Source organism: Rhipicephalus microplus, chromosome 1, assembly GCF_043290135.1.
Source record: "Rhipicephalus microplus isolate Deutch F79 chromosome 1, USDA_Rmic, whole genome shotgun sequence".
NCBI classification, from domain to species: Eukaryota; Metazoa; Arthropoda; class Arachnida; order Ixodida; family Ixodidae; genus Rhipicephalus; species Rhipicephalus microplus.
Window position 1 is genome coordinate 21,823,443 of NC_134700.1, and position 27,571 is coordinate 21,851,013.

The 27,571-nt window shown below is 45.2% G+C and overlaps 1 protein-coding gene across 1 annotated transcript in view; it reads right to left on the reverse strand.

Moving 5' to 3' along the window:
• Positions 1–27,571, reverse strand: part of LOC119178145 (uncharacterized) — a 207,730-nt gene that overhangs the window by 101,622 nt on the left and 78,537 nt on the right. Inside the window, exons 2-3 of the mRNA XM_037429310.2 lie at positions 2,150–2,183; positions 1,587–1,624 (exon numbers count right to left, since the gene is read on the reverse strand). Coding sequence (XP_037285207.1) covers positions 1,587–1,624; positions 2,150–2,171 — 60 coding nt within the window. The 5' untranslated portion in view covers positions 2,172–2,183. The remainder of the gene's footprint in view (positions 1–1,586; positions 1,625–2,149; positions 2,184–27,571) is intronic.

The window sequence follows — 27,571 nt, forward strand, 5'->3', positions numbered from 1 at the left end:
ACACCCGCGGTGGTGGCAGCGGCGGACAACTGCGCATAACCAGAGTTGTGATCTCATAACAGCTTTCACCTTAAAACGAGCTTTAGGCATGCAGTATGGCATTGTCTGTTTGGTGTACGACTGCGGTGCTATAGTTTATTGAATAGGCGATGAGCTTTAGTTGTGCTTCGACTGTTATGGTCCCGATACAAATAAATGTTTGTGTCACGTGATTTTTTTTGAAACTTTGGCACTTAGACTATTCCTTCTCCCCCCACCTGAAAAAATATTTAGTAAATGAAATAACACGACCGCGATAAAACAGATTTGCCATGTGCACGTTTAATTTGGGACGAAATTTACGGTGAAACATCAATGTGTATGGATTTAGCGGTGCTTCAAAGAACTCAGAGGGTCAAAATTATTCCAGATGCTCTTTCTCAAACTCATGTCGTTGAATTTCAAGCAAAATCTCTGGAGCGTTTGAGTGGCATTGTTATAGAATAACAGAATGCCAAAATCATAATTCGCTTAAAAATGAAACCTACTAGAGTTATAGAATAAACCGACATTGTTACAGCTCTGTCATGTACGTATTCAATTTTTGATAAGTGAGAACTCAACTGTTACTCTTTTATACCGTCGCTAGAGCAAGAGCAAGTGCATGCATATTAAACATCTCCGTGGCGATAAAGTACTGTTGGCCATGTAGCTTCCCTGCCTAAATTTATCAAATGTACATTTCATGGAGATATCAATAAAAAAGCTTACGCGTATTCATGCGCACAGTTCTATGAACCTCATCCCGCAATGATGCGGACATTCTTTTTTTTTCGCACTCGCTTTATGTAAATAAGAAAGCTATAAGTAATGAGACGACAAAGCGAGAAGTATAGCGCCCCATGCAAAAGTGTTCGTAGCTACCAGCGATTGGATCTTTGATTGCGACGCCAAATCACGACGATAGTTATAGCGCGAGAACAAAACGACGACACAGTAACAAGAAGGACACGAAAGACACGTGTCTTTCGTGTCCTTTTTGTCTCTGTAATGTCGTTTTCTTCTCGCGCTACAACTATCGTGTCCTTCTTGTCTCTGTGTCGTCATTTTGTTCTCGCGCTATAACTATCGTCATGCCATACCAACTAGCCCAAGCTGCCACACGCCAAAGCACGGCCGTTGCCCCGCCGTAGTGGTCTAGTGGCTAAGGTACTCGGATGCTGACCCGCAGGTCGCGGGTTCAAATCCCGTCTGCGGCGGCTGCATTTCCGATGGAGGCGGAAATGTTGTAGGCCCGTGTGCTCAGATTTGGGTGCACGTTAAAGAACCCCAGGTGGTCAAAATTTCCGGAGCCCTCCACTACGGCGTCTCTCATAATCATATGGTGGTTTTGGGACGTTACTCCCCACATATCAATCAATCAAAGCACGGCCGTTACCTTTAAAGCATTGGAAGAACAATATAACGATTTATCGAATTTGCTTTTATTCTGCGTTCACCATTACCATTGTATATTAGTATTTAACCCCTCAATTTCGTTTCTGAAAATACTGCCAGCTGAATGAACTTCACTGAGCTGAGAAATGTTTTCACTACGTTACCCTTACCCTGGTCCTGGCGGTGACTACAGCGACAACGATGACAACTGCAACAAAGAAAAGAAATGACGGCTTTTAACAAGTGGAATTCAAATGAATCAAAGGTCTTTTTAATCAAATATTTGCGCTGGTATATGTTATCTCCATGGTGCAGTTTCGAAAAACGCAGTATCATGTGATGTGACCTCACGCATCATCTCGTCATCATCATCATCAGCAGCAGCACCAGCAGCAGCAGCAGCAGCAGTCATGCAATTACGTTTACACGAAAACACACACTGTACAAAAAATCGGAATTCCCTGTTAGACATGGTCAGATATGTATGTACACGACGATTCAGCCCACGACGACCTTACAAGATTGGCTCCATGACACAGCCGCAAAGCAGCCATTGCGGAAAGCACGAGCTGACGAAGCGAGCTAAACAGCCTTGTCGCGTGCTTTTCACGTGCTGGCCATGCTCGTGGTCATGAGCTGAAGGAAAATCTGAGAACCCGCTCTTCGCAAAAACTTCCTGGCTACAAGAACATAAAGCCTTGTTGTAACATGAGACTTCTCGGGTCGTACTTACCGAGTTCAATAGTGAATCTCATGGTGTGCTTGCACTGAAAAAGAGAGCAGAGAAATACTTTACACTCACGAATACTGCAGTGCCTTTTCGGGAATTATTTCTTTAGTTTTGAAGGAACAAAGTAAACTTCATGGTCAATTACTGCACTTCTTCACCGAAAAGCAAAAAAAAAAAGGCTGCTTGAGACGTCTGATTAGTTTTTATTCGGGCAGTGAGTTCCTCCCGTTGTTCTCTCAACAAGAAAACAGCATTTGTTTTCTTGAGTGAACTCACACTCTACCTATTTATTGAGCGCCTATATCGTTCCGCTCGATGGTGATCAATGGTCCTCTGGTGATTCCTTCTTGTCTTCTTGCTGCGAGGTTGAGCTAGTGCACACAGAACAAATGCACGTTTTTTTCTACATATGTCACTTTGGTTTTTAGTCAATGCCTACAATACCTGTCAGTGCCGTGGCCAACATGGAACTCACTCGCGTTCAACTTCACGAATTTCTTGTGCGAAAACAACAGCCATGCGCAGCACATGCCGCGCTGTGAAACAAACCGGGAGCCGTGACACGAGGCGAGCATGTCTGTCACACATATCAAAGTTCAATTTAGTGTCTAAAAACTGCAGGGAGTCTTTATGGGAATTCGGTGCGTGAAAGCTAAACTATTGCCGCATTGTGTAAAGCTAGTTGAAATTATACTCACTGAATCAGTGCGTGTCATAGTTACTAGTTTGGTGATAGCAATGAAAATTTCGTCTACATAAAACTATATTTTGCATCACATCTACTAGCAATATGCTCCAGGAGACCTCAAAGAGTGTCTGCCTTAGTGTCTGAGCATTCAAAGGTATTTAAGAGGGCACTTTCAATATCGTGTATGGAATCGGCTCTTACCAAATCATGCCCACACGCCACGCATGATAGCTTCCACAATCAAATCAATAGGCTGCTTTCAGCAGGCTTGCCCGTCGAAATCGTAACGAATGTGGCTGAAAATCTTCCTAAAAATCTCCGAACAAGTTTTTGTGTGAAAGAGAACCCGAGGAAAGGCTGCAAATACCTTTTTAGCTTTCAGGGCTTTGATCCATCATTGCCTTCAATCTGCTCATCATCAACACTTTCTCTCTCTCCTACCCCTCCTTTTTCTACCCCTCCCCTTTCTAAAAGCTGAGTAGGAGGCCAGAAATTGGATTTAAGGCAACCTCTCAGCATTTCTCCAATAATGAACCTCTCTCTCTCTTTTTCTGTCTTTAAAGTAAAAAAAAAGTTGTGGCAGCAACACGGAGCGACTGCGCAAAAACATTTTCAGAGCTGTGCCATATGTGCACAAAGGCGAGCATAACTTGAAAAAGGTGGCAGCCAAATATGACGTTTACTTTTTTTTTGGCACCAAAAAATCAATCCGGCTAATGCCCAATTGTGTGTGGGAACGGACGACTGAAGAGCGGCTGCGACAAGACGGCGTCAAAAACACTATTCTATATCTGTGCTGTTAGAAAAAGCTCTTGATGACGTCATAAGTGTATACTTTAGTCTCACGCTTCCACTCAGTTAAAAACCCGAGTCCAAAGTATTTGAAACGCGAAGCATTTCTTAGCTAACTTCGGCGACTTTGAGTGTATCATCTAGCCGCTTAGCTTTGAGTGCTCTCGTGGTCACCCCCTTAACTTGGCGTGAACCAAAATCAGCATAGAAGGGTAAGATGGTTTCACGAATATGCATAATGTCATAATCCCGTCGCGTACGTCGTCAAACACATCCCGGTGGTCAGTGGCACAAACCCGCGAGCCGGTATGTGCCACAGGTGATTGACACTTGTATCTACCTAGGCACAACGAAAACACACGTGGGCAATTTTAACGTGTGAGCATTAGGCAATACCCGACATCGGCACCGTCGACCCAACGAAGGCATTGAATAAATGTCAGTGTTAAAAAAACCTGACATAGGCAGCGCTGACCCCCCTACGAAAGCAAATAATTAATTTCAGGGTCCCAGCAGGAATCCAACTCAAGCATTCTGCGTGGCAGTCAAGCTGTCCGATCAGTGGTGTGTCTCTCTCCTTCTTTTCTTGTCCCTCGTTATTGGCGCAGATTTTTATGTGAGTCAAGTTTTCTGCCACATAGCTACGCCAGGTCTCGGAACTACTTTTCAAATAGACGCTAATCTTCGTAAAACACCAATAAAGTTTCACAGTCACCTTCCCTCCGCATGCTTCGCAAAACGTCCATTCGCAAGTACGTGAGATCTGCCGCATTTTTTATGTAGTAAATGCGACCATAATAACTTCTTTGAAGAGTTGGACTTCGTGCCAACTATTCAAGGGGAAGACGGCAGTGCATTATCAAATGGTTTGCCACAACAATTTTGCCACGTGATTTGCAGACGTAGTTCATTTAGGCTTCATCTACCTTATATTGTACACCTGCTTATCCGCCCTATAGTTACAGCGTATGGCGCACGGCAGTGCCAAAAACACCACCCACATGAAAGAAGCCAAGCTACCAACGATAATGATGCTAAATGTTTTAAAGCTAACCAAGCATAACTAAGCTGGCAACTGCTAATCAAATGCAGCATGACAAATGCTAATCTAAACTTGTATGGCACCCGCAACGCCCCCAGCACTTGCAAGCGGTATTCCAAAACTCTCTAACAATAGCCATATTTAAATCCATGGCAGTTCTCTTTCAGGTGATTGAAACCCATCTAGTTAACTTCAATGGGCTGCAAGTTACTCGGACACATAATATAAATACATGTCACAAAGTAGCTGAATGATATGTATTGTAGCAAAAGGGCTAGTCGATAACGTTCATTCTAAATGCAAAAAGTGGGGTACACTGCATGCGCCAAAGGAACAAGAGGGCACTGCGCCTGTGTTGGTCTATTCTTTCGTTTCTGTTTCGTACTGCACTCCAGTTAATTCATTTAGAATGAATCTAAACGGGAAATTTACATCTCGAAAACTAGCGCAGATTTTTAAAAACCTGTCCTGCCAAAATGAATTCCTCGAATCGGTGACCGTTGTTGACCGCAAAAGTTTCGAAAGTTGGGGTAGTTCAAGGCTCGCATTCATTGAGCGAACTGGGAGCATTCGTGTCGCGGTGTTCTTCCTTCGTCCACTGAACAACCTTCATCGATCACTGCGCTCATCAGTGTACGTCACCGCAATCTTGTCGACTTTTCTAAAGCATTGAGCACATCTTTTTTAAAGGTTTAAAAAATACGCAAATGTCAAGGTGGAAGTGGTTTGAACAGTTTCTAACAAACCACAAACAGTTTGCCAAACACAACGCGCGTTATATCATTGAATAAGTAAAGAGTGAATTTTCTAAACAATTCGTGAACGAGTTTGTGTAAATTATACGTGCCATTGCCATTTAGGTGGCAGCATATTATTACTATGTTGGCATAACGCTCGCCCGCAAAATGAGCCTAAAAGCCATATACCATGTTATAAAAAACTGTGTTTTTTTAATTATCACCTAAGCACTTTTTACCATTGTTATGTAGTGAAAGCTGAAACGTGCGGCGTTGGTGCTTAGCAGAGGGTACAACAAGACGTGGCACTGCAGCCTTTCACAATTATTTTTTATTTACATATTTTTTATTTATTTAATACTGTAAACCTTTCTCAGGCTCATACAGGGTGCTCATTATTGGGTGCATGTTCGTGCTTCTTATTGAGGTATAGACACACGATTGGCTTGGGTTTACCACAGTGTTTATTTCATACTCCGAACATTGTGCCTCGCTTGATTATGGTCATAGAGAAGTGTAAGCAGCAGTTAAATGCATTTCGCAATGCGTTAATCGCACTGGTTGTTATCGAGCCACCGGTAGTCTCAGGCGTCTCAGCCGGAGCCGGAGTGCCACTGGAGTAACTACCGTCGAAATAAGACGTTTGCGCTTACGAACGCACTCCCGCAGTCATGACAATGGCGCCGCAACGCCACTTGTTCTGCGTAGGCACTGCTACGTGTCGCATATAGGCAGAAATCAACTGCCTTTTAACACGAAACTGTTTCATGCCGGTGTCTCCTCGGCTCTGCTGACGTACTTTCGTCACGAATGTAGCGTTAAAAAGCGTACGTGACTGCAAATAAGGAAAACCAGAAGGCAAGCATTTGCCCGCAGAATCGAACGAGCAACCTCTCGGTTGTCAGTTCGCGGCGCTATCTACTACGCCATACAGCGTACGTTGTATTGAATGCTAACGAAGAGTCATTTATATACACCCTACACAGTTTGCCCGTCCTTAGAGCTTTGAAACTTTAATGCATTTTTTTATTATGAGTAGCGAGATGGCGTGACGGGCTCACGTTGGGCGCACTCTAAAGTTCGTCGCCTCCACGAAGCGTTGCCTTCACGGAGCGTTGTGTCTCCTGCACGCACGCTTATCAGAAACGTAACTCGGAAGAGGACGAAGTTCACTTCGCTCGTAGTTGCGGCCCTCTTAAAGGGCACATGACGGAGGGAGAACTGTGACAAATCTTCGCGCTGATCTTGTGTATAATTGAGCGCTCATTTCATGCACCTTTCTTTCTGCTTAAACAGCGCGCTTTAAGTGTCGTGGTGTGACAGTTGTTAGTCCGCGCTCGTCCTGTGTATGCTCATTTCATGCACGTTCTCTGCTTGAGGTGTACGCTGCAAGTTTCAAGGTGCTTGCTGTTAATAATGTGATTTAGAAATTTATTTCTGCTGCTGCAACAATGCACAATAAACGCTGAACTACCTTGTAAGGACATCTTCACTTTCGGGTTTTACTGATTATTATGTAGAGAAATCCGACACGTTTTTTTTTTTCATTCTCCGAAAACCACGCATTATTTGCTCGGTGCGACGCTGTCGCAAACGTTTGGTAACGCGAGCTAAGTCGGTGGCGTTGTTTGCGGGAATTGCCTGCCACTGGGGCTTGCATTTTTGTTCCATCAGTACGCAGTTAATGCCGGCACTGGGCTTCTCGGGCCTGCTCTTCTGCTCGGACTGCACCATCAGCTCAGTGAATGCGAGCTCTCTCACATTTCCAGGGTCGGCGCTCGCATAGAGCTATTCGTAGCACACCCGTTTGGAAGGTTTCACGAGAAACTGATGCACCCGTGCTCGCCACGGCTGCAACGAGGTGGACGACGCCGCTCACAACGCAGCCAATGACGCGCGCTTTGGTACGGGGCTGAGAATGACGTATAACTGATAGGACAGACAATACAGACCACTCGTGACGCCAATGCCGAGCTATTTTTTGTTTCTGCTAGCCACGCGCAGCTTTCGCTGTAAAAAGAAAGCAGCACCTTTCATAAAAAGGGCATAATGCCACAGAAACCCCCTTCGAACCTATATGCATTCACGCTGATGTGAGAAGCACACTCTCCGAAGAGTTCAACGGAAGGGAACGTACTTGGCGTCCTTAGGTGCCCATATATGTCTAGTCTCTCTGTCATAAAATCGGTTTAACGGGAAAGCGAAACATGACAGGAGGTAATTGAATATTTATCGCGCAATTATATATGTGAGCTTGCGATATTACTGTTGGTACTTCGCAACTACAGCCGCGTTAAACCTGGATGAACCCACGCTGAACTCTGGTAATGGGTTTCTATCCGTTAGACTTGTGGGGATCTGAGGCGCGCCTGCGACCATTTCGCGGGCATTCCGCCACACGGCCACTCCCTTTTGCTTTCATGCTCTGTTAACACCACGTGGCGATAGATGGCGCCACGTGCGCGCACGGCACGCGGTACGCGCGCGCCGAGGGAGCGCCCTCTTCTCCGTTGGTCGGCGCCGGGTAAGCACGTGTTTTCCTTTGTCCGCGTCCCCTTTGAGAATCGCCAGACTGTAGCCTGCCTGGGGTGGCCTTGGGCACCTCGGCAGGCGCGTTTACTTGAGTGCTAGCTTCGGTAGCGTACGCTAAGCCCACAGCGGTGCCTAGTGCTTGAAGTGGTCGTACCACAACGAGCCGCACTTGCCGTAGGCCTACGCGTACGAGGTTTGCCCTAACACTCGCGACCAGGCCCAATGGCCATCGTGAGAGTGCGCAGCATAGCTGTGAGGGACATTCCTCCGACCGGCGTGTCAAAGCTCGCCATTGCCAGCTGCGACGTGCTCGCGGTTTTCCCCTTATTGTGAACGTCCGCGTGCGGGTGCCTTTGCTACGCGCGTCCCGGGAGCGGACGTTGTACTGTTGTTCGGGGTGCCGCCAGAGGCAATAAAGTGTTGTGTTTTTGCATTAGAACACTGTCTGTCTGCCGCGGCGCGCTAAACGCTTTATTAGTTGAGCGCGCGGGGAGCGGTGCGCTACACGCGAGTAAACGGAGTAGCGGCCCTGTGGTTCGCTAAGCGTGAATCCGCGGTGATCGTCCGCTGCAGTTTGTAGCGGGGTCACCATAGACTAACGCTCATGTTCAAGATAAACGTTTATGGTAGGTAAAGTACGCAGCATACACGTGGACACAGCACATACACCTCGAGACGTTCGAGTGGCGACCTCTCGCGAGACGTCATCACGGGAGCTAAGGTACCGCTCTGCGCACGTGCGCTCGCTACGCGAAGGCTTCTTCACGCTTCTGGCTGTTCAGTGCAGCTCGAGCTATTAAAGCATAAGTGCGAAAGTTCATAGAGCACAATTTGCACTGAATGTTCAAGCGAAACACCCCACAAAAATGAGCGTAGTTGCCAGCAGGAGCGCATTTAGTGTCGGTTATAGTTTCATCCACGGTGTCGTATTCTGGCCATCAATGTATATAGTCAATGTATGTGCATGTGGCATGCGCTTCTTGTCGTAACAGTTCTATGAGTGTGATGGCTGTGCATGGCGCACTATACCAATAAACGGACTGCAGTGTATGGGTACCGGGTTTCGTGTGTGCGATGTAGTGCAATGTTTTACATAGCATTTTATGGACAATGGCCCAGGCACCATCATGACCCCCCTTCACTGCGCTAAACAGGTGCGACCCCAAAAAATTGCACCACCGAAGAATTGAAGTGAACATTTGTACCCCGCGCGTTGCCCAGCTTGGCGGTGTTTTAAACGCGAAAGATTTCTTTGCGTACTGCAAGCATTTTATGCGTACCTATCTATCTTTCGGGTTTGATGAATGGTTCGACGAACAAACATGACTCCCTGGTATTGATATGAATAATGCGATGATACTGTCGCATACGTCATCAAGCCCTTTTCGCCAGACAAGCGTGGCACATACCTGTATACCACGGGCGGGTATGTGCAACAGGTATGCGGGCACGTTCCAAAGGTTACCGCTGGTAATATCTACTACGGAATAGGGAGAACACTCATTTGTATTTTAAATGACGGAGCATTAGAAACGACTCACATTGGCAGCTTTGACCTGATGGAGAGAAATAAATATATCAGGGCCCCAACAGGAATGGAGCCCAATCAACCTGCATGGCAGACACGTATCCTTCCCCAAAGCATCATCATGTTTCGTAACGGCTTTGTAAAAAGGCCCTATGCAGGCGTAGTGTTGCTTTGACGTCAATAATAATTACAGTGCTCGCTATCTCACTTTATAGACATTACGCACGTAGTCTTATCTTTAAGGCGCCACGTCGGGCTAACGTAAAATGTATAGCTGAGCGTCATTCATGGTATTTTGTCAACGTAGCACTATCAAGACACTATGCTCGCGAGTACAAGCGCTACAACTCAGCTTACCGCTTGTGGGGTTGCTAATGCTCATGTTGCTGTTGGCATCGCCACGCAAGTGTAACTTGTTAGTAAACCATATGGGACTGTTCAACCTATGAGTATCTGTGAAACATTTCAGTGCACCTTCTGCATACTTTCGTAACGTTTTCCTCAATCAGAAATTACCGCAGTGACCATTTCTCTACATGTTTTGCATACATAGAGTGCGCAGGTACATGAAACGAATTCGAGAATTGGACGAATTCTCATGTGGTCGGGAAGTATTGGCATTGTAGACTTAAAAGACAGGACGCCTACCAAGTGGGTGTCAAAATTGTAATAAGAGACGTTTCAGCTTCCACACGGAAGCCTTGTTCACTAAGCTTAGAAGCCGAAGCTTCCAGCTTAAATCCACTAATATAATCGCTTGAGGCACCTTGCATACATCAAAGGTAGATTGCCGGCATTGCGATTAAGCGTGTTCCTCGTTGTCTGGATAGTTAAAGATTCCGGATAGTGCCGTTTTGTGTAGTTCTTCTCTCGGGCGATATCAGTAGCATAGTCCCAGTTGAAGCAGTGGGGCTTTTTTTCTGCGTGCTGATATAACAGGGGTTCTGCCCATAGGACCGGAGCCAACCAGAGTCTCGGAGAGATGTCGAGGAGAGGAGCCGGGAGCTGCTAAAAGTTACTTTTAATTACAATATTTATAGGTAGCGTGTTACAAGATGGTGGTAGCATCATGGAAGCTCTCGATGGAAGCATGATTAGAGCTCCTGGGAGCTTGGGAGAGCTTGTCAGGAGCGCCTCGGTGCTCGCAATTAATGTCCTGGCCTTCCCAGGAGTCCTGCAGGAAAAAAATGGAGGCCAGGGCAGTCCAGTGAAGTTTGTCATCTTCACCTCCGCCCCCACCGCTATTGGCACAGCAGCGAAGCGCTGCTGGGCCTCGCGGCTTTGCCAATTAATTGACAGTGAACCCGTTCATCCTGATCATGCAGGTTTCTGCCGGCATCATCACTGACCTGCTCGGGTCTGCCTTTCTGACAGCCTCGTCTTCCACTCCGAGAAACTTCGGGCCTGCTGGCAACGGAAGCGAAACTTGCGTTTTCCTCCTGCCTGTCACCCGTGCTCCAGGGCATTCATCAGCCCCCCCCCCCCCCCCCATGCCGCTGTGGATCATCGAAAGGAATCTAGCTGCCCTATCGCCATCTACAACATCTTATGCGCAGCATATAAAGCAGCAACCACCGTCTACCGCGCACTGTGGGCTTCGCAGCTATGCTATTCACAGACCACAAACCCGTTCATCCTGATCATTCAGGTTAGTAGCTCGTATCAAGCACTTACTGAAAAATCGAGTGATTACTTTTTGGTGCATCTGCCAAGCCCACAGTGCTGCCTTTTACTTGTTTTTGAATGTATCGATGTCCTACGCACCTTGCTACAGCTGTCGGGTGTGGAGTGACAAACCCCGGTCTTGGCAAAATCGTCCTCGAAGAACTGAGAAAGTTGTTTGCCGGCCAGGCCACTCTAATATCCGAGATGCAGAGCCTCAAAACCCAGATAATAAGTACAAACAGCACTATCACTAATCTAAGCACCCGCCTCACAGACTTAGAAAAGCATTGCCAAAATCACGTAGCTCTCCGAACTGAATTTGACCCCCTTAATTCTAAGACCGGTCAACTAACCCATCGTATGTGCCACATTGAAGAGCGCCTTGACGACCTCGAGAACCGTTCCCGACGTAACAACTTGATATTTTACGGGTGTCCCGACACCAACCCTAAGGTAACATACGCTCAATCGGAACAAATAATCATTAACCACTGCCTCGAAAACTTTGGTCTTACAGTCGAGACTAAAGATATAGAGCGTGCACATCGTCTAGGACGTTACAGCACTACCAGAAACGACCCATTATCGTTAAGCATTTATCCTTCAAAACTAAAAAATCTATTCTTTAGAACGGCCCAAAACTAAAAGGCACTAATTTCAGCATTGGCGAAGATTTCACGCGTCCAATTCGAGCTGCACAAAAACAGCTTGCTACGCTTACTAGGAGCAAATCCGTACCATTTTCACTACGCTTTAAAATCCTGCACATAGGAGCGCAACGATATATACTTGACAGTGTGGCAGGAATTGCCAGAGCCGTATCGTAGGGATCATTTCGCCGTCAGCAAGCACGCCATCAGTCCCGTACAAATGCGAGAGCAAACGTGTCACTTTCTGTACTTTATACGAACATACCTACTCTTCTTCCCAAGCTTGTGCCCCTACCTAATCAAATACAATCATCCAGCAGTGGTGTACTGATACTCATAGAAACATGGCTCAGTGACGACATTTCAGATACAGAGGTACTGGCCAACTTGCCAAGCTTTAACGTCTTTCGTCACGACCGCAAAAATGCATGTGGCGGATGCTTACTTATCGCCACTAAAAAGAACTATCATGCTCTCTAATCAACCCATCTTCGCAACTAGAATCATTATGGGTAATATAGCGTGCTCTCCCGAAGCAATTATAATTGGCGTATGCTATAGGCCCCCTCGAACTGTCCCAGACTTCGCCCGCATCTTAACGAAATATTGTCCCAGCTTACTAATAAACATCCTAACGCACATATTCTGCTTTATGGTAATTTTAACTTTCCCTGCATTAACCGGCTCAATCAGGCTTCACAAACCTCGGGAAATACTGACGCAAGAAACTTTGCGAATGTTTGCCTCAACTTTAACCTCATCCAACAGGTAACCGAACCAACCCGCGTCAATAGCGAATCCTCAAACATTTTAAACATAGTACAAACAAATAGCCTCAAAAGGTTAAAGTCTATTGCATACTTACGTGAAATCAGCGATCACAAAGTTATTCATACCTTATTTAACTTCACCACAAAATACGCCCCATTTTCCGCAAAACTCACTTGTATGATAAAGGTAGTTATGAAATAAATTATCGTGAATTACGAGATTTTCTGCCATACTTCGAATTCAATCTCAGTTCCTGTTCTCTCAATGACAGCTGGCTAATGCTTAAGGACAAGATAACTACTTGACTAATAAATTCATCCCCACAGTGAGCTTAACTGCCAATAAAAATAAACCACGGTTTTCTAAAAGCTTGAAAACACTTGAAAACAGAAAAGCGCCTCTTCCGAGCTGCGAAGTATAATGGTGATGCGTGCGCATGGAGCAAGTACTAAGCTGCGGAAGACGCCTGTTATGCTGAAATTATAAAAGCAAAACAGAGATTTTATCACAATGATTTATCTAAACTTCTGAAATCTAACCCTACAAAATTCTGGGAAATCTTAAAGCCGCAACTAACACGTGACATCACACTTAGAAACAATAAAAATGAAGACGTAGGCGACACTGTTTGTGCCAATACATTTAACATCGCGTTCTCATCCATGTTCACTAATGAAGCCAACGTGCCGTTTCCTCCGCCAAATACTACGACATTACCAGTTATGGCCCCTGCTGCGTTATCCGTTGGTGGCATTCCATCACTCATTGACAAAGTAAAACTTTCATCATTGGCTGGCGTAAACAATATTAACTCTAAATTGTTCAAAAATACTAAGGAAATTATTGCAGTGTACTTTTAGATGATGTTCTCATTGTTACTCAAAACAGGAATTCCACCAGATGACTGTTAGAAGGGAAAGGTCATTCCAGTCCACGAGTCAGGTAACAGACAGTTCCCACTAATTTATCGAACCATTTTTTAACAAGCGTCCCTTGCGAAATCATGGAACATGTCATATACTCTCACATCATGCACTTCCTTGACACCAACATTTTTTTTCATTCTTCCCAGCACGGATTTCGTAAATCATTATCCTGTAAAACCCAACTTGCTATATTTCTTCATGATCTACACTCTTCTCTCGACCGTCACTTTCAGACCGATGCAATCTTTCTGGACTTCAAAAAAGCATTTGATAAGGTACCACACAAACGCCTACTGTTAAAACTTTCCCCGCTGAACCTGCACCCCATTTTTCTTGCATGGATCACACAATTTGTGACTAACCGCTCCCAGTTCGTCTCCATTCCTCTAGCTCCCCCCAAGAATATGTACTCGCACCCCTGTTGTTCCTTATGTATATTAACGATCTTCCCGTTCATGTATCCTTCCATATCCGTTTATTTGCTGACGACCGTGTCATCTATCGCACAGTTAACATTTCTGATCAACCAGCCGGTCTAATAACTGGCTAACCTCCCTGTTTTTCCGCCTAAACGTTCTTCCTCCTCTTCCTTTTTGATCAAACTACACTCCAACAGGGTCTTGATCTCGTGCAACAATGGTGTGATCTTTGGTTAATGAAGCTTAATCCTACTAAATGCAAACTCGTCTCATTTCAACGCCAGCGTAATCCTTTATCACTCTCATACCTGATCTCTAACTCCTCTATTGAACAAGTTCAGTCATATGAACCTAGGCGCCACCCTATCATCTGACCTTTCCTGGAACGCACACATCACCAACATCATATCATCCGCGAACAGATCCCTCGGTTTCCTAAAGCTTCATTTGCGTCACGCAACACTAGACATAAAACTTCTGGCTTACAACTCGCTCATAAGACCTAAACTAAAGTATGCAGCGCCCATCTGGAGCCCGCACCAGATATGCCTAATAAACGAAATAGAATCTCTACAAAATCCTGCCACTAGGTTCCTTCACTCTTCATATTCATAAGACATAAACATATCATCCCTAAAACGTGACATTGATGTTGCTGATCTTTCTGTGCGTGGTGCATCGCCAGTCTCTGTTTGATTCACAAATTTTTTTCACAGTTCCCTTAATCAAGCACCTTACATCATCCTACCAACGCGCATATCTCACCGCACGACCCATCCCTATTCAATCGCACGCGCACGTGCTCGCACTACTACTTTTACTGCCTCATTTTTTCTTCGCACAGCAGTGGACTGGAATGGCCTTCCCTATGACATTGCAGTCATAACGCGCTCATCAACGTTTGCGCAAAACATAAATGCATATTGCTTGTCAGAAGATCACTCTCTGCAACCTTTATTTATTACCCACCTCTCATGTAATACCCCCTCACCGGGGTCTTTAGGGTATTAAAGTGAAGTAAAATGAAAGGGGAAACGCCGCCTCCTTCCTAACCCACGGAAGGGGGAAGGAGCACATCCAGTTTAGTCCATGGCGAGGAAGAAAACATGGCACACCACGCACGACACAGCACATCACGAAGACGTTGAGTGTTTCATGAAAGTCAATTTTGTAGTATGTTGCAATGATGGGTACGCGGCGCCAGGCAGACCGCTAATTTTGGAAACAGCGGCATCGAGGCGCCACGGAGAACGTGAGAAATGCATCCGCAGACGGTTCTCATACGCTGGGCCCTTTACCCGGGGCACCTAGACGACCAAGCAAGCCACCTCGACGGCCAACAACTCTTCCTAATCCGTCGGTCGGTCAGGCGTGTCCAAAGAGCTTTACGAGGGGGGCCGATGACCTGGAATAACTAGAAAACTGATTTCTCTGTTGTCGCCGCTCTTGGTGCACCTTTGGGAGCACTGACTCGGAAGAAATCAGGGTAGGCTCAGCCATCATGTCTCATGCGACAAAGCGGCGTCGAGCCAGGCAGGCTGATTACAACAGTGTTCTGCGAGACCACTGGAAGAAACGTTTTTAATTTCCCATTACTCATGTCTAATTCTTCACTTCATTCATTTACTCCAGGCGTATTGCCAGCCATTGGTTACCCAAATCCGCCGATTAATTTCGCTTACCATGCGAGCGTCTTCGTTCAAACCTCACCTGAACTTCAACATGTGCAAAGCCGAAGGCCTGATTCCGAAATCTTTGCGCTTGCTGAGACCGGTGCACACTGCTTTCGGACACCTGGTAGTATCGAAGGCTGAGCGCCAGATACATCAAGCCCGGATCAGGGACTACAGAGCAACTATCCGGGACCTCCAGAATCGGCTGTTCTTGGCCCGCCGTCACCTTGAATACCAGTGCCCTGAAGTTTTCGCTAGTATTCAGCTCCACGCAAACTTCAAGGCTCAGCTGCGATTCGCCCTATGTAAATAGACACATCGAAACAAATTGGCTCGCCTACCGCCTCGCCGTAGGGATAACACATCGGACCGAGCAAGGTCAGTAGTATGCAATTTGTCGTTGTATGCTCCTAATCAGCCCGACATGAGCGTGCTCAAACTTGGACTGAACTTCAACATGAGCGCCGCACTTGACCCAAAGAAATTGATTTGTGCCGTAGAGCATGCCATTGGTCAGGTACATGTCTCCGAGCGAGATGAGGCCCGTATTCATGCGATGAACGTTCTCGCCAAGCTTCCGCCTAAACCGCACACGGCCTTGTCACCCGAACAGCATAACGCCAATCAGGAATCTTCGCAAGAATCATGGTATTGTGATACTGCCAGCTGACAAGGGAAATGTCACTCTCCTTATGAACGTCACTGACTACATCAGCAAAATGCCCGATATCGTCCAGGATAGCAGCACTTATGCCGTCCTCAAATGCGACCCCACACTTAAAGTGCAACGGGAACTGTAGAAGCTTCTGGCTGAAGTTTTCGAATACGTGTATCCGCAAAATAAGGCCCTTTATTTTTCGCTTCTTCGTCACAACAACTCCGCCCCGGTTCTGTACGGTCTATCTAAGGTTCATAAGTATGGTATGCCAATGCGGCTCTTCGTAGATTTGATGCACTCGCCTCTGCAAAGTTTCGAGTTATCTTCACCGTGTGGGTGCCCCACTGCTTGAAAGTGGCACCACGTTTATCCGTAATTCGCAGGACTTCATTGACAAGGTGTGCATTTCTCACTGTGGACGGCGATCAAATCATGGTATGATTTAACGTCGTCTCCTTTTTTACCTGTGCTCCTGTGGCACTTGCTGTGAACGCCTGTGAAGCTGCCCTGCAGGCTGATGAGAAGCTCGGAAAACGCACCATGATTGAAGTGCAGGATCTCGTGAAGCTACTTGATTTCTGTTTGAAAAATACCTACTTTATTTTTCGTGGGGTCATTTACAAGCAGCTGCATGGAACCCCTATGGCTGCGTCGATCTCGGTAACGGCGGCGAACTTGCCTATACAGCCAGTGGAAAGCCGGGCTCTGGCTTCCTTCGATCCTGCTCCGAAAGTATTTTTTCGATACGTTGATGATTGCTTTTGCATCATAAAGAAAATGCCCTGGTCGCCTTCACCAACCACTTGAACAGCATTGAGGAAGCTATAAAATTCACCGTTGAAGAGGAAAGCTGTGGGAGTCTACCTTTTCTTGATGTAATGATAAACAGGACTGGCAGCATCTGTCTTGCAGTGTTTACATGAAAGACACACATATTGGGCGGTATCTTCATTTCGAGTCACTCAACCTTGTAAGCCAAAAACGGTTTGTAGCCTTTTCTTTATTAAAGAAGGCCTGAAGAATTTGCCGTAAGCCAGAGGACTTCAACTCCGACTTAGCATGCATCGAACGTGAACTCGGCGCCCGCAAGTACACCAGAAGTGTTCTTGCTTCGTCCGATAAACGAGCCCTACGCCTGACTGAGCCACGTGACTCCCTCAGCCAGCATCGCGCCTCCATTGCGCCCGTTCCCGGCATCAGCGAGGCACTGGCGCGTGTCCTGCGTGGACACCAACTACAAGTCCTCCATATTCCGATCCACCAGCTACATCAGATGCTCGTCAGTGTCAACGACAAAATAAAAAAGAAAACGTTCTCTGGGGTCATTTATAAGATTCCTTGCACTGACTGCGAATATGTCTACGTGGGTGAAAGCAAAAATATTGAGCGACGTCTGAAACAGCACATGAGTGACGTGAAAAATAAAAAGTCTCTTCCAGTGCTGTCGCAGAGCCAGCAGAAAAAATTCGCCACTGCTTCAACTAGGATAATTCTTCCGTTATCGCCCGTGAGAAGAAAAACACAAATCGACAGTTTTAGCAGGACGGGATTACGAGTGAGTGGGCGAGCGGAGAGGGCAGCGTTATCAGGTCGCGCTCCGCTGCTCCCTCCACTTGCCCGCTCACTCGTAAACCCGTCCAGCTAAAACACTATCTGGAATTTTCAACTATCAAGACAACGAGTAACACGCTTAAGCGCAATGCTGGCAATCTACTTCTGACGTATGCAAGATGCCTCAAGGGATTATTGTAGTGGATTTAAGCTGGAACCTTCGGCATCTAAGCTTAGTGAACGAGGCTTCCGTGTAGAAGCCGAAGCATCTCTCATTGCATTTTCGATACCCTCTTGGCCCACGTCCTGTCTTTTTATGCCTACAACGCCAGGTACGAGGAACCTGCCTAATTTTTCTCTGCCGTGAAATAGTTTATTCACCACGAGATCCGGCTACAGGTGGCAGCACCGCCACCACGTCAGCGTTAGTGTGGATAGGCTGTCAACAGCGCGCATACAAGTTTACGCAGGGGTGCTTCATCGTGATTGGTGTCAACCGATTATCGAAAAATAAAACGCGTTGACTGCTGCCTAGTAGTAATATGTATACGTTCTTTGTCGGATTGATGAACGAAGATTGCCCTATGCTACTGTATCTCAAAAGAGGCGCAATCTGCCAAGTGACGGTATGCTCGCCATCAGCGACAGTCTGCATGCGCCTACTAGCTTTTTAACGTGTTCAACTGCCAAGCCTTTTTTTGCGTATTGCAGGCACTTTTATGATAGTCCGTTCATCCACATCCGTCCATCCGTCTACCCATTCATCCATCCATCTGTCCGTTCATTCATCCATCCATCCATCCATTCATTCATCCGCCTGCCTACGTTTGGGGCAAGCCATATTGAAGGGTAAAATAGTTTTACGAATATGATTAGCTGGTCACGACACAAATAATGCGATTAGCTTATTGCGTACGTCGTCAAACCCTGTTCGCTGAGCACGAGTCACATATACCCCTATACCACGGCGGCTATGTTCAATATGTATGCAGTTATGTGCCACAGTTGATTGTTACTCTGAAAAAAGCTACAAATCGGCGAAGAAATCACACAGAACAGCGTTCATGGTTTCACTTTCTTTTCTCTCACAGCCAAAAGAATTATCAGATCAGAATTCAGGTCACATGTGGCGCCGTAGTTGCCCGCCACTGCTGCCTGTGCCTGTAACCACTATCGCAAGAAAAAAAACATCAGTAAATGAAAAAGAATAAAGACACATTAAGATTCGAAACCGGGTCTACAGCGTGCCAGCCTGGCATTCTACAACTGAGCCACGTTGCCTCTTGAAAGTAGCTTCAAAACTAGCCTTTGGCACGCTTGATGTCGGGAAATGTATCGCATCAATGTATGAGTATGACAGTGTTTTAGAACATCAAAGCAACAACCAGGCATCACACAATGTGAATTGCGTAAATAGTGGGTCATATAATAATCCAACCCTGTACGAAAGCTTGTTCTTGTTCACCTATAAACTATGGCACACACCCACTTGAGGCAAAATTTTTCATCGGCGTCAGCCACTGCAACAAAATATTGAACAATATTCCTAGCAAGTTTGTAGCAGATACCACAATTCTCTGAAAAATGAAGGATAGCATTGTGGATTCCAGGCTATTACAAAAACCTTATGATGATTTATGGCGTAGTGGGTACCCACCAACTGTACTTGCAGCAGTTACTCAATGAGTGTTATGAAAAGGCTCTCCGAGTGTTCAATGTCACAGTCCGGCGCTTTCCACATAGGTCTGGCGTTTTTGTTCTTGTTCTTGTTAACCTTCTCTTGTGGCTCATACCTGCTGTGGGGAATTGGCCAACAATTGAGTGGTCTTATAAAATATTATTCAATTTTAGATTTAAAGAAGTTATAAAATGAAAACGTTACAAATTTCAAACGAACTTTTTATGCTTCCCGAAACGTATTAACAGCGATGTTTCGAAAATAATAATAAATAATAAGCTTGATCAAAAATATAACCTTACAAAAATGTAGTAAACGTATGCGTATGTTGACACTAAAGTGTAATAACAAAGATCCGTATGTTAGTTTTTGGTTTCATTCAGATAATTCCGCACTGCCACGCAGACTTTCACACTGGCAAACCCAGAAATAGAGGCTCCAAAGGACAGAATCAAGGGCATCGATAAATTCATTTATGTAGCACGTAAATGACTTTCTAATCTGGGATCTGCGAGCTGTAATAAGCCACCTACATGTCAAAAATAAATGATCCATAGTTCGTAACGTCAAACACAAATCAAGGGCTCCATTTTATCTTTTCAGTGCGATATCAATACTTGAGCACGCCAGTACGGGTTGGGAGCCATGTACGCAAATCGACAGAGATAAGCTAGTAAAACTTCAGAGTAGGACTGCGCGGTTTGTTTTCCAAAACTATTCAAGAAAATTTATTGTATCTGAAGCAAAAAATTTAATGAGATAGTCTTAAAAACGCTGCAGTCAAAATAAAATTAATTCATGATAATTACCATTCGCAAATTGGAATCGACCACACAAGATATTTACAAGACCCTGACTGCGTGTCGATGAGAGTGGATGACTACTTAAAAGTAAAAGAAATATTATGTAAAAGTACCGCGTACAGCAAATTCTTTCCCCCCAATACCATTCGAGTCTGGAATCGGCTACCAGCACACATTGTTAGCACAATTCCAAACGCAGCATTTGTCCCGGCGCTACGCGATTAAATTCAATGGGCATAATCATGTTGTGGTGTACTAATATAGGCATGATCACGTTTCATATTTCCGTGTTTTTTCCTTGTAACCAGGTTTTGTAGTATGTGTTATATGTATCCCCCCACTGTAATCCCTATGAAGGCGCTGTGAGTATCTGATAAATAAAAAAATAAATATAATCAATAGCCTGCCACATAAATCGCACATCGGAGAAAGAGCCCGACAGGACCCGTGTTGGAAGAAATTTAGTGTCGGCACCCTGCAGCGAAGCATCGTAATCGCGAATTCTATAGTTTGCATCTGTCACAAAAGGATCGGCGCCAGGGATATAAGCACCGATATTATGGCGTTTTTTGCAGTACTCACCTGCACGCGTTTGTCCCTTCCTATTTTTATACATACTCCCGCCCCCAGCAGAGCTGCAGAACTTGAGCTTGAACAGCTCCTGCAATAGTTTTTTTAAAAGCTTTAGAACTTGGAATTTCACTCTACAAACTCGGGTTATGTCACCTTATCCAAGGTCGACGTCTATGATTCGTATAGGGGCCAAGCACTACTGCAAGTGTCAGATTCCTCAAAACTCACAACACGTTCTACTTGGAGACTGCTGCTACAGAGTGCTTGGTGAAGGTGAAACACCTGTTTGTCTAATTGGTACTCTTCTTCCGAGTGGATCAGCCTGTGATCTACCTGCTCCTTACAACATCGTAGGTTTTCGCAACAACGTCGACTTGCCAGAGCGCTTCAAGCTTCATAGTCGTACTTGTTCCAACTCGCAGAAGGCTGCGATGAACGTCCAACATGGAATTAGACCAGAAATTTTGGAGAGGGTTCTTTGGCATGCGCGGGTAAGTGTGCTGCCTTGAGTTGGCAATCGCCTTTACTTCCAGTTGCACCTTCTCCGTTTCATCGAAGCTGAGCTTGTTCTTTCGAAGTGCCTTGGTCTCCGCATGAAATAAACTTCAAGTGTCCTCGATGCGTTGAGATGGGTGTAAAAGGGCAGCTCGTCATGATGCTCCTTTCTGGTTGGTGGAACGCATTCGTGGAGGTATTGTATGCCTTGTTTGGGTGACGAGACCTGGAGTGAGACTTGGAACTTCGCAGTCGAATATTCACCTTTCATATTTTTTTCTTGGGACACGCAGTGGGTATCTAGATCAATAGGAGCGTTCTGAGGAAAAACGTCAGCATGTCCTGGCACCATGCATTGCCAAACAGCTGTGCTGTGTCACTTTAATAAGCCTTCTTTTGCCGACTGCCTCGTCAGTTTTTTTTTTGTGTGAACGTGTGGGTGTGGCATCGTGATCCGTTCCAAATGTCGGTTTCGAGCCATTTTTTCGAGGTAGTTTCATTGTACTTTTCCCATGTCCTTTTCGAATCATTCTTTGGAAGATTGAAATGCATGACGACAGGTAAAGCTCGAGAACAAAACGACGACACACAGACAAGAAGGACATGAAAGACACCTCCTTCTTGTCACTGTGTCGTCGTTTTGTTCTCGCGCTATAACTATCGTCATGCCATACCAACTAGCCCAAACTGCCACACTTGAAATGCACTCATGAAAGTGTACTTCTCCAGAATTTGTGATGATCACTGCTTCAAGATGTCGGAAGGACTGGGGTATCTGCAAGATCACGTCAACATTTCTATTCGTTCCACTCGCAAAACACACGAGGTTAGTGATGCCGTCAAAAGAAGCACTTTGTTGAATGGGATCTTGGAGTGTCCATCCAAGCGCAGCGTTGATCCCGACCAATCCTGGATTTTTACACGCTTCTAATTATTTTTGCAACAAACTTTCACAGGTGCTCAGCTCCAATAAAAAAAATCCTCTCTTTTCATTGAACTTATTTTCATCGGCATTGACTTACCTTTCACTACGCAACTTCTGTATTAGATAGCCATCCTCTGTCGACGAAAGTAACCGGTACGACAATGGCCAGTATTATGTGGTTTTGAGAATGCTGTTATTTGACTTCAGTGGGAGACTTCAACAAATTTTCGTTTTTATGCAAAACTTGGGGAAATGCTGCTAAACGACAAGAGTGGCGATGTGGGCTTGTTGGTGAAACATTTGAAAGAAATTTATTTAGCGCGAGGCGAAAAAACGAACACAGGAAAGAATAGACTGAAAAGACAGAGCGCTACTACCAACAACATGTTTATTTTCGACCTCCAAGCTGTTTTTAAGCCATAATCGTCAGGCGACCAAGCAGATAAGCACGTGTAATTCAGATACATGCTCGACAATGCAATTTACCTACAAGAAAAAACGATAAAAAGGACCACAAAAAAAAACCTCACAGATAAAATAACGTATCACTGCGTACGCAGAAACGCCAGTTCCTTGGGTGACAAGGCCATTGAAGGCTTGCTAATACATACATCTCCAAGAGCATCAATAAGTTCGGCTTCTATGATCAACCGAGTCATCTCATCCTTATGCCGACCAACATTGATTGTACTCTGGAACAAAGGCCGGCAGCCACACGCGTGAATGTGAAGAGCCAGAAAACCTTCTGGTGGCAGTTTATTCGCCTTGTAATTGTGTTCTCTCAATCGCTCAATCACACACCTACTGGTTTGGCCGACATATTTTTTCCCAGATGTGAACAGAATAAGATAAATGACAAACAAAATTCACTCCACGAATTTGTGTGTATTCCTTTTTGTGCACAACACCCTTTCTTCACGTGACGGATTCGTCAGCACACACAATTTCCCAAGTTTATCACGTACTGAAAATAGCACCCTATTATTGTCCCGAAGTGCCACTTTCTTAAGATTATGTGACAGCTGGTGAACATATGGAATTACGGCCGTGCGTCTTGATTTTGCCAGTGAATCGACATGAACATTAGATTGGCTTGACCTTGCACGAATCCTTTTCAACTCTTTTTCCGTAACTGAAACTAAAACATGATCCGGATAGCCCGATCCTTGCAAACTTGTGATCTGATTATGGAAACTCTGCTTCATAAGGTGCGCACATGACTTGTTCGTTTTTGAGGCAAGTCGTTGCGATGGCTCTCTTGGTTGGTTTGGAATGACCGGAATGAAATGGGAGTAAAGCTTTCTGAGCACGCGGATCATAGCACCAGCATAGCAGGTTGTCAGAACACTGAACACTTAAATCTAAAAACTTCATTTGTCCGTCTCTAGGTCAATCTACTTTCACTTCAAGGCGCTTAAGACCATCACGAAACACATTCAACACACTAGTACTCACACTTTGGAAATTTTCCCCCGAGCTGTCAATGAAAATAATAAAATCATCTACATATCGGAACACTTTCTTGGCCGTCGTATCTGCGAGACAATGTGCCACAATTATATCAAGTTCTGCCAGAAACAGATTGCTCAAGACAGGCGCGATGCAAGAGCCGATACATATACCCTGCTTTTGCAAAAGAATATCATTGTTTCATTTAATGAACGTCGAAGTAAGATAGAATTCCAGCAAGGTAAGAAAATTATCAGCGGATATACCTGACTCAGACGAAAATTTAACAGCACCAAATTCATCAATGCTACTTCCAACACATTTTAGCATTTGTGGATGGGGGAGGGAATAGTACAGGTCTGTCACGTCAATTGAGAAGGCTCTTAGCCCTTCATTTTCATGAGCTTCCATGAACCTTAATATACTATCAGAACTCTTGACTAAATACGGATCTCGGACTTCGAGAAGATTGAGTTTGTCTAACATTACTACCTTTCAAGACCAGTCAGTACTCAACAACGTATTTTCGTTATTCTGCGATTAGAGCTCAACGAGGCAAATGCCCATAAATTACAAGAAAACTGTAGCTATGACTTTCTCAAATAAAAAACAGCCTCTCAGTTTCAGTTATAACTACAATGGGTACACCCTAGCACATGTGAGTGAATTCAAATACCTAGGCATCACCTTTACACATGACCTTAAATGGGGCAAACATGTTGTTCAGATAACTTGTCAAGCTCCAAGGAAACTTGGTGACTTAAAGCGAAGATTGAAAAACTCGACAAAAGATTGTAAGTTAACTGCCTACAAGACACTAGTGAGACCGATGCTCGAGTACGCCTCTGTGGTTTGGTCGCCTCATCTTGAGCAAGATAAAAACAGGTTAGAATCTATGCAGAATAAGGCTATACGGTTCGTTTTTAACCGTTATAATCGGGACTTCTCCCCGTCTTCACATGCTCATTTGTTGTCACTTCATTCACTGGAACACCGCCGTACATGTGAGAGTATTATCTTGTTGCACAAGATTGTACACAAAATGACCCGCGTTCACGCGCCCTTATCTTTCGCTGATAGACCAGCGCGTACAACACGTAGTACAGACGCTTTTAACCTTGTACCCTTCAGGTCTCGTTCAGATTGTTTCAAATTCTCTTTTTTTCCGCGTGTGGTGGAAGTTTGGAACAAGCTTAATGGTGCATTGCGTAGAATGAACACTGTAGAGTTCGGGCACAATTTTATGTGTTAGTCACAAAAATTTGTGCGCACTATTGTTTGTTTCTGTGCTTTCGTTGATTTTTCTGTACCTGCTCTTGCAATGTCCCAGGCATGGGACAGCAGTATTTGTAAATAAATAAATAAACAAAAAAGCAGCGAGTTGTTTCTGCCAAGTACCTATTTCCGAGACTATTACTCGAAAAGGAGTGTTAACTTTGTGAGTTTTTGCATTAAAAAATACATCACGGCTATTCTTACTTTTTTGAATACTTTTTAGAGTTCCAACTACTTTCATGTTTTTGCACAATTGGATAACTTTTGCTTTTACTTTGTTCAACGATACGCCATCTTTTACGTGAAACACCCTAGAAATAGCATCATTAGCTTTTTCAAAAAAGCATGAACGCGAAAAAACCTTGAAGCCACCTTCCTTATCTCCCTGCAAAACACACAGCGAATTATTGTCCAGGTACGACAAAACACGCTTAACAGGAATGTGAGAACACACAGGTTTACAACGCGAAATGGCGTCTACTCCTTCAGAGGTAACCCTTTTATCCTCACCTTCAGTCGCACGACGTGCCACCTGACGAACGACAGTCAGGAGTTCAGAATTTGTCCTCTCACTTTGAAGCCTGAACTTCGGCCCCAACTCTAGGACTTGAATGACGTCATCAGGAAGCTGGAGGTCTTCAGGAACATGAACCTTTCCCTTGGCCATCCGTCGAACACTGGTGACCCGCTCACAAAGATCGTTCAGCTGAGGCATCCAAAGAGCTTTGGTAGCTTGTCCAGCCAATTGCAGGTACCTTTTCAGCAGAGATCCAGCGACAGATGAATCAAAGGAAGTATGAAGATATGCACGAAGACGAATGCTGTGCAAGCGGACGTGGCGATACAATTCAGCGCGTAAAATCTTGAGAATCCTCCTTGTATGGCCAAAGGAAGGCGAAAAGCCCCCGCAAAGCGCGAGGACTTCATCCGGAATAATACCTTTGCGGATGCAGAAACTGAGCGTAGCGCTCTGTCTTCTGTGTCTATTCTTTCCTGTGTTCGTTTTTTCGCCTCGCGCTACATAAATTTCTTTCAAAGCTGCTAAACGTGTTAAATGAAACTCGAGTTTCTCCCAGCAACTGAAGTTGCATTTTTTTCAGCTTGATCATCAGTAATGTTTGACTTCTGGCTTCCCTCATTGAGAATCCCTCGGATGCATGTGGATTTGATACCGCGTCGACGACAAAGACGCGAAATGTCTGCAGGTGCACTTCTGTGTCCGTCTTTGCGCATACACTTGAAGAATTTTCGCCGCATAGCATGACTGAGTGTGACGTCTATGCTGTGCAACCTGAAGCCTCTGCAGGTAACGATGTTTCCACTGTATCCGATTTCCTTACGTAGTTAGAGTCACATATTCTCGATGCGTGCTTTTCGTGACAAGTTGAGCACGTAAGTCTTGCTTTGCAACACCGTGCAAGATAATTTCGTGACGTGCATCTGTTGCAGCGCTTGGCTTCAGCTAGGTTCTTCTTTGAAACGATGGTGAGGTTGGCGTCACAGGTGCGTGTGCCATGTTTTTTGGCTTTGCAGAAAAACACTGGGCCCTCTTGTACGACGCACTGTGTAGTACAAAAACGGTGCTGGTGTGGCCGTATCATCATCTCTGATGACTGAGAACTAACAGGTCTTTGTTAGAGTGGCTGACACTGCTCCTGGATATTCAACTCCATTCGTATGAGCAAGAGCAGTGTTCTTAATTCAGAATCCAAGTTTCCAGCTGCCAGAGCTGGAGCTGACGCATTTAGAGAAGACTCGAATTGTTTCAGTCTCGCTGTGCCTCTGATGCATGCTAGAACGATCTCGTACGGCAAAGCCTCTGGTAGCATGTCATTCAATATTACCGAGAAAGTTACCGTAGGTACGTTTAGTTGAGTGAGACATTGTACATTGTGCTGCACAGTATTTTATGATTGTCTGAGGCTTCGGATGTCGTTTCTTTGCTTGACAAGTGCAGAATTGCGAAGCACTGACAGGTTGTTTTGCGCCCTTCTGCTCCGATCGCTGAAACGTTCTTTCAGTATATCTATGGTGTCGACGTAACACGCTTAGGAAGTGTGGAAACCAGAGATCGCCGCTGCCACTTCACCCGCAAGGTGATACCGTAATTTAAAAAACTTTCATCGTTGAAGATGCGCTGTTAAGAGGAACAGTCTGGTGAAACGGCTCTCACAAAGCTGACGTTTCGTAAATATTGTCTCGAAATGTTGTCAAATCACGAATATTCAGTCTTGGGCCAATTCTGGTCAGATCGTTGGGAACGGTTGCTGCAGCCTTCTGAGCAATAGTCGCTGCTGTACTGTTCCCGCGCCTCAAACCATCTCTTCTGCAGCGATTCTCGGCAAGCAGGCTGATAGATTGATCGTCATATTCTGCTTCCTCGACATACTCCGCTTCCAACTCCTCGTCAGCTAGGTGCTATTCGACCGCATCAATGATTTTTGAGAGCTCCATGTTGCTCCCTGACAAACGGTCATAAATACCTGTAAGCTTTGGCTTTTCCGCAATCGGATCTGTAAGTGGTCACCGTAGAAGCTTCCTGTAGAAGGTCCGTGTTCTGGGTTCGTCGAGCCGAGCGCTTGGTTCTGATGCGAT